This window comes from Mytilus edulis, chromosome 8, assembly GCF_963676685.1.
Source record: "Mytilus edulis chromosome 8, xbMytEdul2.2, whole genome shotgun sequence".
Taxonomy (NCBI): Eukaryota; Metazoa; Mollusca; class Bivalvia; order Mytilida; family Mytilidae; genus Mytilus; species Mytilus edulis.
The window spans coordinates 68981125-68995516 of record NC_092351.1 but is presented as its reverse complement, the minus strand read 5'-3'; the positions used below and the strand labels follow the sequence as shown (position 1 = coordinate 68995516).

The 14392-nt window shown below is 34.8% G+C and overlaps 1 protein-coding gene across 3 annotated transcripts in view; it reads right to left on the bottom strand.

Annotated features, from left to right (window-relative positions):
• LOC139486852 (alpha-1,3-mannosyl-glycoprotein 4-beta-N-acetylglucosaminyltransferase B-like) overlaps positions 1-14392 on the bottom strand; it is a 66069-nt gene that overhangs the window by 9695 nt on the left and 41982 nt on the right. For all 3 annotated transcript variants that reach the window (XM_071271920.1, XM_071271921.1, XM_071271922.1), the window contains one exon: positions 7953-8083. In XM_071271920.1, the coding sequence (XP_071128021.1) occupies positions 7953-8083 (131 nt within the window). The remainder of the gene's footprint in view (positions 1-7952; positions 8084-14392) is intronic.

Here is a 14392-nt window from a genome sequence, read left to right as displayed (position 1 = left end):
AGCCAAGGGTTACGATCCTCTCCCGTTCTCTTCACCCTTGGCAGATTGAGCTAACATTTGTGATATCAATGTTCTGCCAACTTTAGGAAAATTAAAGTCACGCCCATTCCGAATACATTATTCTTGACCAATGGTAGCACTTGAACTTTTCAATTTGAAGGTAAAAACACGGTAGCGTCTAGATTCTACACACTTGGTAAAGCCGGAAACGAAAATATATGTCAACATTCATGCATTTGTGCATGAAACATACACAGGAACTTCGAATTCTATAAGTTGATCAAAAACATTGAAGTTGTCACTAAATATAGTCGTTTGTTTAGTGATGTAAAGACTTGTTGCACAATAAACATGTGGCAATTGTTTACAAACAATTTCTACATCTACACATGATCATGTTATATGCGCTTTTTGATTGGATGCAGCGAGTTTCTACTGCAACCAATAAAAATCCTTACCTTGTGTCTCCGAAATTTTATCTCAATCCGCCAATGGTGAAGAGAATGGGAGTGGATTGTAACCCTTGGCTAGCGAAGATGTAAAAATTAATACTTTTGGAAATAAAAATTGCTTCAGTGAAAACTTGGATTCTGATGATATACCTAAGATTTCTGTTTGGTTTGAGGGTGGCATAACACTTTCCATAAAATGTATTTTGTATAGATAGTGTTGTATGCTGCAGAGTACATTCTATTGAAATGTGCATTCTTCTTTGAAATAGAAAGTGTTGTGCACCACACAGAAACATCAAAATAAAGAATAAACATAGAATTTATTCAAAATTTCAAGCACAAGAAATTATGCAAAGTCCACTTATAAAACTAAAAATAATTCCAAGTTGAAATAATAACCTGCTATAAGGACTTTGGTGTAAAATTTGCGAGGCAGCGACACAGTTTACACATCTATAATCGATAGAAAAAATGTGTTTAATCCTTATAATATTTAACCCAATCATTTTCAATATTGAATAAACAATTTTTACTATTCTATTTACCATCAAATGCAAAATTGACATTTTGTAGCTATGGAGTAAGCCACCATATCTGAAATCCATTGATGTTTGATAATGCAATAGAATCTAAAATGAAATAACACCTACCTCACAAACCTCATTTTAATGAGATATTATTTAAATTTAAAGCGGAATAATATTTATCTGGAGTGTTTTCATGTGTTTGACATGTTTTCCCTTGACAATAATGTGTCAAGCTCATACATGATTTTCGCAGAATTTATTTTTATTGTAAATCCATACATTTTTCAAGCTTTAATGCATAAATTATTATTATACCATACATATATTTTGAGCAAATCTATTGGGTGAAACATTATCACGTGACATGGAATAATTCAATTAATTTTCATTCAATTGCTAGGAAGGACAAATAACCCTAAAAATGTTCACCAGCGGGGAATAACCCTATTATTCACCGGCAAATAACCCTTTCAGTTTGTTGATTTGAACTTGAGTTATCTCCCACAAAAATGACGTCACAGACGTAAATAAACAAAATGGCAGCGGTCACGTTACACTGGAAGCCTACCGTGAGACGAGGAAATAAGGCGTTGGACATGAATAAGGTACCAGCAGCCGATGATATCTCTTATAAACGGTCCTGTTCAGGGCCATCAATTTTTGACAAAAAGATTCTTCCTTTGTTGTACATTCGAGAAATTCTAGAACACAAATGTATTTTCAAACATCAGCTTGTGTTTGTTATGACTTATGTAAAGTATTAAGAATGTAGTAAGTTTTCGAAAGGCCCTTCCACTGATAGTTCGGTATAATAAAACAATTGTGGCCCCTTAGAATCGATGAATATCCAAAATTGTCAACCCTTAAAATTTATTTCACTTCGGGCTGCGCCCTCAATGAAATAACCTTCTCGTGTTGACAATGTTGGATATTCACCTATCAATGGGCCATAATTGTATAATGTCTTCTAAACCCTTGCTATGCTACGGCCGTACCCAGACCACCTTTATTTGGCAGCAATGGGGCTCCATACATTTGGAGGTCATCGTAATGCCATTTAATTTGAGGTGTTTGCATGTTATCTCAATCTGACACTATAAAATTGAAATCGGACAAAATTGGGTTTTTTGTAGGGGTGGGCTTACCTTCTAGGTCTGAAACACAGAGTTATGAGGACTGAAAACTAGACAAATAGTGTAAACCTGAAGGCATATAACTACTGATCGTGTTTATTATCAAAATATGCCAAGGAAACAGCTACTTCTGGTTGCAAGTCCAGTTAAAATCAAAAATCGGAAATTTTTTGAATTTTGGTGTAAATAACCTTCTTAAGACAGATGTACCCAAATCAGTTTCACTCCGACCTAACAACTGTTCTAATAAATGTGTTCATGGGGGTCCACTCTACATGTAAACTACAGTTTGATGCATCTTTTAGCATCCCTAAGACCTTCAGGTCGAGAAAAAGAACGAAAAAACATAAAAATTGACACTTTTTGCATCCTGCCTTGCTCCTCACCCTGACCATCCTGTTATCCCATATCTTAGATTTAATGCAATCAATATACATCAGCATCAGGGTACAGCTCATTTGCATATTTTTGCAAATACTTGAAATTTAGACAATTTCTTAGAACAATTCAGCATGGCAGGGGTTAATATTCATTAGGATGAAATAACAGTTATGTATCTAATTAAATTGAGAATGGAAATGGGAAATGTGTCAAAGAGACAACAACCCAACCATAGAACAGACAACAGCAGAAGGTCACCTACAGGTCTTCAATGCAGCGAGAAATTCATGCACACGGAGGCGTCCTTCAGCTGGCCCCTAAACAAATATATACTAATTCAGTGATAATGAACGCCATACTAAACTCCCAATTGTTCACAAGAAACTAAAATTAAAAATATTTGCATTTTTTTCAATCTCATTTTGATTTATCCTCTGGATCCATGCATCTGTATCGTGCATGAATAGATCACAAAAAAGGTTACTAAAATAGTTTAAAATAGCTGGATAGGACCACTGATGTCCAACCCGGAAAAGTTGGGGCCAAAATGGACACAATATTCACGATTAATGCAGGTCTAAAAATGGATTGTAATTAAACTTTTGACACATAATAGGTTTCTAACAGTAGTCAAAGAACTTCAAATTGGTTACAAGATTTGAATTTATATTCAATTTTTTGCTTTTGTGTAATACACTATGCTGTTGCAAATTGACCCCTCCAAGTTTGTTCAACTCCCCCCTTTCCCTTACTCCAAAAAAAAAAAATCCTTTCCCTCAAGATATGGTCAGTATTTCAATTCAAATTTCTAATGGAGTTTACAACCATAATTCCCCATTTAAATACATTATAAAAGTTTTAAAATATAAAATGAGATACATAGTCATGGCTAAAATTAATATTAATTAATAGTAACTGCTAAAAATAATTTGACAGCTAATCACCTCAAGACAATCATCATTTCCTAATACATAATTTACAAGCAGTGTAAGGGAGATAATCAAACATTGTTCTTTAAATTGATTTTGATTACCTCCCTTACACTGCTTTTAAATTGTCTCAATTGTCTTTAACCTGAAAAAACCTTGTTTTTCCCCTTTTTTGACCCAAATTCCTAAATGATTTGAGCCAAGACCCCTAAAGTCAACTCTTACCATCCCTTTGTAGTATTGAAACTTGTGGTATAATTTCAGAGAGATTCATACACTTTAACACAAGTTACTGTAAACCAACTTATATTCACGGATACTTTATTTCTCGTTTTACCAATTCTAGTCCATTTCGCGCCTTTTGAAATTCGTGATTTTCTTATTTACTTGATGTAGATTAATAACGATTTACTTTTTCGCGAAAATAAGTTGGTTTACAGTATTGTCTGGAAACCACAAAAATGCTAATTTGGGCCCCTTTTTTGGATCGTAATTCCTAAACAATTGGGACCATAATCCCCAAAATCAATAACAACTTTCCTTTAGTGGTTATAAATCTTGTTTTAAAATTTTATTGATTTCTATTTACTTATACTAAAGTTATTATCCAGAATCAATCGGTCTTAGGACAATGCAGATGATGATGAGACGATGTCAATGGTGATGATGACGACAACAACAACGTGATACCAATATACGATCATTTCTTTTTAATTTTTGCGGTTGTATAAAAACTAAAAGGTCTCTCAATAGATAAAAATCAGTCACCAAAGTTTAAAGAAAACTGCTCAACGCATTTTAAAGGGGCACTAGCTACGAGATATATGGGTCATTTTCAAAAAATGTCGAATTTTGAAATTGAAAAAATTATTAAAAGTTACTTATTCAAACAACCCTCTACATAAGCAAATCAAAACAAACAGTACTTTAAGAACAACATATTAAAAGATGCAATCTTAATGATGTCATACAAAAATATGTTGAAACATTTTTTGATCGGTGGTACATTATTTTGTCTATCCTGTTACCATTTTCAAAAGAAATTTTGGGTTATTAAGAAAAGGTTTAGATAAAATGTTAAGCTTGTTTTACGTAGACAATTAGATGGTTTTCAAGGGAATAAACTTCTATATATATTCATTCTGATATATAATAGATTATTTGCCAATTTTCCAGGTTGTACTGGAAAATGCCTCTAAAAATTGGTTTTCAAAGGTTGTAAAAATTACCACCAGTAATGCAAGTCTAAGATAGCAATTTATATTGTTCGGCATTTTTTCACCCTTTCAAATAAACCCAATATCAAGTAAATCCCTCATAAGTTAATTTACTTTTCTCTATATTTCATTGGTAACAGGAACGTACGTTTCTGATATATTACTATATAAAAGTCTATCCTGTTACCTTTTTGTCTATCCTGTTACCGAAATCAGTATTGCACCTACGAATGCTTAATTGGGAAGATTAATACGTTATAACCTTAAGATGACTTCAAACAACGAAATATTTCATTCGTTTTGCACCTATATGTTAAGATTAAAAAATTAACGACGTTTTTGTCTACAATTGTCTATCCTGTTACTATAACCATAGCAACCATAGTAACAGGATAGACATAACAGGATAGACAAATTTCTTCGTTTTTGATTGCTGTTGTGAAATAACTACTCCCTTTGGTGAAGTGATTATGTTTTTCTATTGTGAATTTGGTTTCCAACACGTTATTGCACTTTTTACAAGTATACTGTTGGTGTATTTAATCAAAATTGGTGGTAACAGCATAGACATGAAAAAAAGTACGCTATATTTTTTTCACTAAATGTCTTGAAATTTCTTTTCTCTACACTGTCGTTCAAGAAACGAGGCGTTTTAAATGTAAAGATTACTTTGCACTTTTGAGATCAACACTAACTGATTCAATATTCATAGGGAGAATAATTTCACGGCTGATTTAAGTAGCGGTAACAGGAAAGACATGAACCTCCTGTACGCAGATTCAATTTAGTTTGTAGATAATATGTTACATACAATGATATAGAAGCTACGATTTTTCGTTAGAGTAATATTAAACGTTCTTAAAACGTCCCTTTTGCAGATATCAAGGCGATCAGAAAATCGCAAAAAAATCATTTGAAATGTGTTTTTCTGACACTGTACGCAGACAAATACCCCCAAAATGGGTCTTAAATGCAGTTTAATCTTATCAAAATAGATGTAAGGTGTGTTTATTATTATTGTTCTGAATCACAAATCCGACAAGCTTTCATTTAAACCATTACAACTGAAATTTCCATTAGAAATAAAAAAGTTAGTATGGGTGTACTGAAAATTCGACATTTTTTGAAAACGACCCATATATAGAATAACCATACATTGTCTCGAAATATCAATGTTATTTGTACAAGGCTTAGAAACAGGTAGAAAGCGAGGCTGTGCCGAGCATTTCTACCTGTTTCGAGCCGAGTACAAATAACAGATTGATATTTTGAGACAATGTATGGTTATTCTTTATATACTGCAACTCTTATAACTGTTCAAAATGAAGTATTTAGGGTAAAAAACGTTATTCTTTTATTGTGAGCGGACAACGTAAAATTGCCGCGAACCTGTATGTTTTATTGACGTCATAAATAAAACTCTACGGAACGCATTGTCAACGTCATAAACAAGGTGATATACGGTCAGTGACTGTATATCACAAATAAATATACAGTCAATGCAATTTGACTGCTCAAATAGCACAGCTGCAGTATATATAAAAATTCTAACGTATGATTTGGTTTTTTTTGTTCAATCAATAATGAAAGTGAAATAGTGAAATAATAATTAACTTTTAGCAGCCAAAATAGTTCAAGTTTGTCAAAATTAAGCTAAATAACATGAATAATGATAATGGATAAATTCGACCAAATTAAATCTGTATTCATGTAAACTTCAATTTAACCCCTTAGCTGGAGATGGACAACGCATGCATTGTACATGTACTGGTTAATTAAACGAAAAGAAAGTCAACATTGAAAGTGAAACAAAGGTAAATCATTTGATGACTGGTTCGATCCACAAAAATACGTTCTTATACAGGTAAAAATGATGACAAACATACAAAAATAAAATTATACAGACCTATAAAATCTAATTGCACTAGTTGGCTTAATCTATTTATATCTATATTTATGTTTACATCACTAATATGGTCATCTGATGTCAACTTGATAGTTATTGAGTTGGCATCTAGACTACAATACAGACGAAATGAAGCTACTTATTATCGACCCTATGCTCCGTAATTGTTTACTTTAGACTATTGATCTTTTGGATAAATGTTTCACATTGTTATAAATTAAATATGAGAATTTGTGTCAAATCGGTGACCATGAATTTGACAGATAGTGCCCCTTTAAGGAAATCTTCCATAAACTTAGAAATCTCCCCCTTTTTATGAATAATATCCCATAAATCGGAAATGTAAAATTTAAAGTTCATAAAAATCAACAAAAGATATAAACAATTTTCCAAAGTTTCATGAAAACTGCATGAAAGCATTTTGAGTTATTGTCTGAAAACTGGAAAATCCCCCCTTTTTAATAAATAAAATCCCATAACTAGTAAACATAAAATCTGAAATAGATAAAAATTGAGAGAAAGCTTATATACGTCAATTGATAAAAACAATTCATCAACATTTCACAGCATTTTTGAGTTATTGTTAAAAAACTGGAAAATCCTCCTTTTTGTAATGAATAATACCCTACAACTCAAAAACATAAAATCTAAAATTTATAAGAATCGAAAGGCTGCTCAATGTCAATATATCAATATATAAACAATTCATCAAAGTTTCTTGCAAACTGGTGAAAGAGTTTTTAAGTTAATGTCCAACATGTTGACTACAGAGGAACAAAAGGACAGTTGTAAACCATAATACGTCCAGTAAACGGGCATTTAAAAAGGTACCCATCCAATTCAAGTATTTGTAGATTTTCAAATCATATAAGAATTATTCAGCAGTAAACTTTTGAAATATAAAGCCTCAAAAAATAAAAGAAGACTAATGCCCATACAATTTTCAAAGTTAAAAGAGGGTATATCTCTAGAACTGTAAATGACTCACAACCCAAATAAGAACTCTGTCTGTGTGTTGTAGTTCTTAGCACTGTGTATGAGATTCATAAAATTTACTTAAAGAGCGTTGAAATGAAAATGGGATGGAAAGACAGTCAAAGGCAACACTTTGCACCCCTATTGCCTACAGTGGGGCCATAAAAATAGTTCATGTAGCTGTCACAAAAGTAAAAAAATATAGTTTCATTCAATACAAAATTTCCTCCAACACATATAAACTTAATATTCTGCTCAGGCTTTCTAATAAATCTGTTGAGCTCAAACATATGCTGTCAAATTTTACCAGCTTTAGGTCAAGTATAGTTTACCAGCAGTTTTTTTGGTTTATAATATAAACATCAAACAAAGAATACCCAATATCTGTTTTCCTGGATTTTCTACCTTCAGTTGTACATTAATATTACTTACTGAATCCTTCTCTGGGTTACACACTTTCACAGCTAATAAATAATCCAACAACCAGTCTATAGGTTTATCTTTAAAAAACATCAGGAAAAATTCTACTACAATTGGTAGTTTGGAAGACTTAAACATTTTTCCTGAAAATAAAATGATCCATACAAATGTCAATTAATGAACAAAATTGCTTAAAAAGGAAAAAGTAATTGATATAATCTGTACCTTATGAAGATTTAAACTAAAATTTTCCAGTAAATTTTCAGGTAATGAGTACCGACAATTTCACTCAATAATATTTTTTAAAAACATTCAAATGTTTGCCAACATAAACATAATGTAATATCCATGTTTAAGGTAGATAGGGTGTCTTCCTTCATCTTGGATTTTGAAATACTAGAAAACAAGGTCTAGATCTTTGATGAAATGTGCAAATTTTTATAGTAGAAGGTAATTCATGTGTAAGAATTTTCATTATAATATAGAAAATGCCATGTTTGATCATATTTATGATTGTATTTTACAAAAATAAGAATTCTTTTGTTTGATTCATTTTTTTTCAACTTTCTCAAATAAGGGGAGGCAACTCAAATGCAAGGGCAGATAATTCAGATAGTGTTACTTTTACAATAGAATGTGTAAGGAATTTACTCATTTGTACATGTAGCAAGAAAACGAGTCCGGTAACCCCATTTTTTCTTTTTCTTATCTGAAAGCATAATATTGGAGCTATCTTCTTATATTTTATCTCAAAAATCTATGGTGTGGTTTGCGTTTTATGGCAGAAAAATGGGTTTTCCATACATTATCTATATAAAATCTTGACAATTTTGCACAACCTGTAGTGTGAAAATAAGTCCGGTGACCCATTCTTTTTATTAATGTTTTTAAACAAGCAGGATATGAACTACATTTTGGCAAATTATTAAAAGATTCTATGGATTATAATTTAGACACCCCATCTACCTTAAATCATTCTTTTGGGGTACTGAATTTGGTATCAATAGCTTTTTAAAAGATGGCTACATATCAAGGTCAAAAGAAAAAGCTTAGTTTATAGAATTTCTACCTAAAGGCAAAACAAATATATGTCTGTTTACGGCTACCCGACCGTCCCTATTTTTGAGCGCCGACACTAAGTCATTTTATTTCTGTCGTAAAGTGAAAAATAAACTGAACTCGTGTGAAAAGTGAAGTTAGTGTTGCCAATAATATAAATTAATCGTTAATCATGTGAATACGATAGCTGTTTTAAGGAAATTCGCAACTCGTGTGATGAAGTAACTACTTTGGTGCCATTTTTTCCAACCAATAAGAAAGAGAAATAATCCAATCATTAAAAATTCAGGTTATTTCGGCCCATAAACAACTCAGACCACGACAAGACAAAAATTATGTCACAAAAAATAAAATGAATAAATAAAATAGAATGGAAATACCAACCTACCTACCCTATTTTTTTGAAGCATGTAACCTTAAACATGTTAAACAGACATATATATATTGTTTTTGGCCTAATCAATTTTAGTTTCAAAACAGCTCTTTATAAAATTATAACATAACTGACTGATTTATTGGTGGTTGATTTGCGTTCAGAGGCAAATATCAATGATGATAACCTGTTGTTATTGAACAAGGCTATACAAATATTTTCACCTTTTACAGGATTTATTTCAAAGTTATTTCATTTTTGAACTAGTTATTTTATACCATAAGTAATGGCATTATTACCAAAGGTCGTATAGTTCCTTTAAAAATTTATTCTGAGATAAAAATCATAAATATAAACTGGTAGTTTCATTTGAATTAAAAATTAAAAGGCGTCTTGTTTTACTAACTTATGTTTCTTCCAACCATCATGTGGCAGTAAATCATATTTTTTTTTTCAAGTAATCTAATTAGGCTCAGAATTTGGCATGAAATTATTTTACACTAACTTCTTACCAATGATTGGCTGATTGGTGTTTAAAGCCACTTTTGTGTCAATTGTGGCAGTCAGTTTTTTAGTGTGGAGGAGTCAAGCCGGGGAAGGGGGTACCCCTTTGGTCAGATGACAATCGTTGTCCATTGAGATTGGAGTTGAATTCAACTGCCACCTGCGGGATTCCAACTTACAACTTCACTATTTTATGGGCCTGATTATTGGCCTCGGACTTCTTAAACTACTCTAACAATGACACAGAAGTTCTGACTACTTACACCACTCTAACAATGACACAGAAGTTCTGACTACTTAGACCACTCTGACAATGACACAGTAGTTCTGACTTCTTAGACCACTCTGACTATGACACAGTAGTTCTGACTTCTTAGACCACTCTGACTATGACACAGTAGTTCTGACTTCTTAGACCACTCTGACTATGACACAGTAGTTCTGACTTCTTAGACCACTCTGACAATGACACAGTAGTTCTGACTTCTTAGACCACTCTGACAATGACACAGTAGTTCTGACTTCTTAGACCACTCTGACAATGACACAGTAGTTCTGACTTCTTAGACCACTCTGACAATGACACAGTAGTTCTGACTTCTTAGACCACTCTGACAATGACACAGTAGTTCTGACTTCTTAGACCACTCTGACTATGACACAGTAGTTCTGACTTCTTAGACCACTCTGACAATGACACAGTAGTTCTGACTTCTTAGACCACTCTGACAATGACACAGTAGTTCTGACTTCTTAGACCACTCTGACAATGACACAGTAGTTCTGACTTCTTAGACCACTCTGACAATGACACAGTAGTTCTGACTTCTTAGACCACTCTGACAATGACACAGTAGTTCTGACTTCTTAGACCACTCTGACAATGACACAGTAGTTCTGACTTCTTAGACCACTCTGACAATGACACAGTAGTTCTGACTTCTTAGACCACTCTGACAATGACACAGTAGTTCTGACTTCTTAGACCACTCTGACTATGACACAGTAGTTCTGACTTCTTAGACCACTCTGACAATGACACAGTAGTTCTGACTTCTTAGACCACTCTGACTATGACACAGTAGTTCTGACTTCTTAGACCACTCTGACTATGACACAGTAGTTCTGACTTCTTAGACCACTCTGACTATGACACAGTAGTTCTGACTTCTTAGACCACTCTGACTATGACACAGTAGTTCTGACTTCTTAGACCACTCTGACTATGACACAGTAGTTCTGACTTCTTAGACCACTCTGACAATGACACAGTAGTTCTGACTTCTTAGACCACTCTGACAATGACACAGTAGTTCTGACTTCTTAGACCACTCTGACAATGACACAGTAGTTCTGACTTCTTAGACCACTCTGACAATGACACAGTAGTTCTGACTTCTTAGACCACTCTGACAATGACACAGTAGTTCTGACTACTTACACCACTCTGACAATGACACAGTAGTTCTGACTACTTAGACCACTCTGACAATGACACAGTAGTTCTGACTTCTTAGACCACTCTGACTATGACACAGTAGTTCTGACTTCTTAGACCACTCTGACTATGACACAGTAGTTCTGACTTCTTAGACCACTCTGACAATGACACAGTAGTTCTGACTTCTTAGACCACTCTGACAATGACACAGTAGTTCTGACTTCTTAGACCACTCTGACAATGACACAGTAGTTCTGACTTCTTAGACCACTCTGACAATGACACAGTAGTTCTGACTTCTTAGACCACTCTGACTATGACACAGTAGTTCTGACTTCTTAGACCACTCTGACAATGACACAGTAGTTCTGACTTCTTAGACCACTCTGACTATGACACAGTAGTTCTGACTTCTAAGACCACTCTGACAATGACACAGTAGTTCTGACTTCTTAGACCACTCTGACAATGACACAGTAGTTCTGACTTCTTAGACCACTCTGACAATGACACAGTAGTTCTGACTTCTTAGACCACTCTGACAATGACACAGTAGTTCTGACTTCTTAGACCACTCTGACAATGACACAGTAGTTCTGACTTCTTAGACCACTCTGACAATGACACAGTAGTTCTGACTTCTTAGACCACTCTGACAATGACACAGTAGTTCTGACTTCTTAGACCACTCTGACAATGACACAGTAGTTCTGACTTCTTAGACCACTCTGACTATGACACAGTAGTTCTGACTTCTTAGACCACTCTGACTATGACACAGTAGTTCTGACTTCTTAGACCACTCTGACTATGACACAGTAGTTCTGACTTCTTAGACCACTCTGACTATGACACAGTAGTTCTGACTTCTTAGACCACTCTGACTATGACACAGTAGTTCTGACTTCTTAGACCACTCTGACTATGACACAGTAGTTCTGACTTCTTAGACCACTCTGACTATGACACAGTAGTTCTGACTTCTTAGACCACTCTGACTATGACACAGTAGTTCTGACTTCTTAGACCACTCTGACAATGACACAGTAGTTCTGACTTCTTAGACCACTCTGACAATGACACAGTAGTTCTGACTTCTTAGACCACTCTGTTTATGACACAGTAGTTCTGACTTCTTAGACCACTCTGACAATGACACAGTAGTTCTGACTTCTTAGACCACTCTGACAATGACACAGTAGTTCTGACTTCTTAGACCACTCTGACTATGACACAGTAGTTCTGACTTCTTAGACCACTCTGACAATGACACAGTAGTTCTGACTTCTTAGACCACTCTGACAATGACACAGTAGTTCTGACTTCTTAGACCACTCTGACTATGACACAGTAGTTCTGACTTCTTAGACCACTCTGACAATGACACACTAGTTCTGACTTCTTAGACCACTCTGACTATGACACAGTAGTTCTGACTTCTTAGACCACTCTGACTATGACACAGTAGTTCTGACTTCTTAGACCACTCTGACAATGACACAGTAGTTCTGACTTCTTAGACCACTCTGACAATGACACAGTAGTTCTGACTTCTTAGACCACTCTGACTATGACACAGTAGTTCTGACTTCTTAGACCACTCTGACAATGACACAGTAGTTCTGACTTCTTAGACCACTCTGACTATGACACAGTAGTTCTGACTTCTTAGACCACTCTGACAATGATACAGTAGTTCTGACTACTAAGATCCCTCTGACTATGATAGGCTTGTGACACACTAGTTCTGACTTCTTAAATCACTCTGACAATGATACAGTAGTTCTGACTACTAAGATCCCTCTGACTATGACAAGCTAGTGACACAGTAGTTCTGACTACTTACACCACTCTAACAATGACACAGTAGTTCTTGCTACTTAAACCACACTGACAATGACACAGTATGTCTGACTAGTTAGACCACTCTGACTATGATAGGCTTGTGACACAGTAGTTCTGACTTCTTAGACCACTCTGACAATGACACAGTATGTCTGACTAGTTAGACCACTCTGACTATGATAGGCTTGTGACACAGTAGTTCTGACTACATAGACCACTCTGACAATGACACAGTATGTCTGACTAGTTAGACCACTCTGACTATGATAGGCTTGTGACACAGTAGTTCTGACTATTTAGACCACTCTGACAATGACACAGTATGTCTGACTAGTTAGACCACTCTGACTATGATAGGCTAGTGACACAGTAGTTCTGACTATTTAGACCACTCTGACTATGACACAGTATGTCTGACTAGTTAGACCACTCTGACTATGATAGGCTAGTGACACAGTAGTTCTGACTATTTAGACCACTCTGACAATGACACAGTATGTCTGACTAGTTAGACCACTCTGACTATGATAGGCTAGTGACACAGTAGTTCTGACTATTTAGACCACTCTGACTATGACACAGTATGTCTGACTAGTTAGACCACTCTGACTATGATAGGCTAGTGACACAGTAGTTCTGACTATTTAGACCACTCTGACAATGACACAGTATGTCTGACTAGTTAGACCACTCTGACTATGATAGGCTAGTGACACAGTAGTTCTGACTATTTAGACCACTCTGACAATGACACAGTATGTCTGACTAGTTAGACCACTCTGACTATGATAGGCTAGTGACACAGTAGTTCTGACTATTTAGACCACTCTGACAATGACACAGTATGTCTGACTAGTTAGACCACTCTGACTATGATAGGCTAGTGACACAGTAGTTCTGACTATTTAGACCACTCTGACAATGACACAGTATGTCTGACTAGTTAGACCACTCTGACTATGATAGGCTAGTGACACAGTAGTTCTGACTATTTAGACCACTCTGACAATGACACAGTATGTCTGACTAGTTAGACCACTCTGACTATGATAGGCTAGTGACACAGTATGTCTGACTATTTAGACCACTCTGACAATGACACAGTATGTCTGACTAGTTAGACCACTCTGACTATGATAGGCTAGTGACACAGTATGTCTGACTATTTAGACCACTCTGACAATGACACAGTAGTTCTGACTACTTAGACCACTCTGACAGCACCTATTC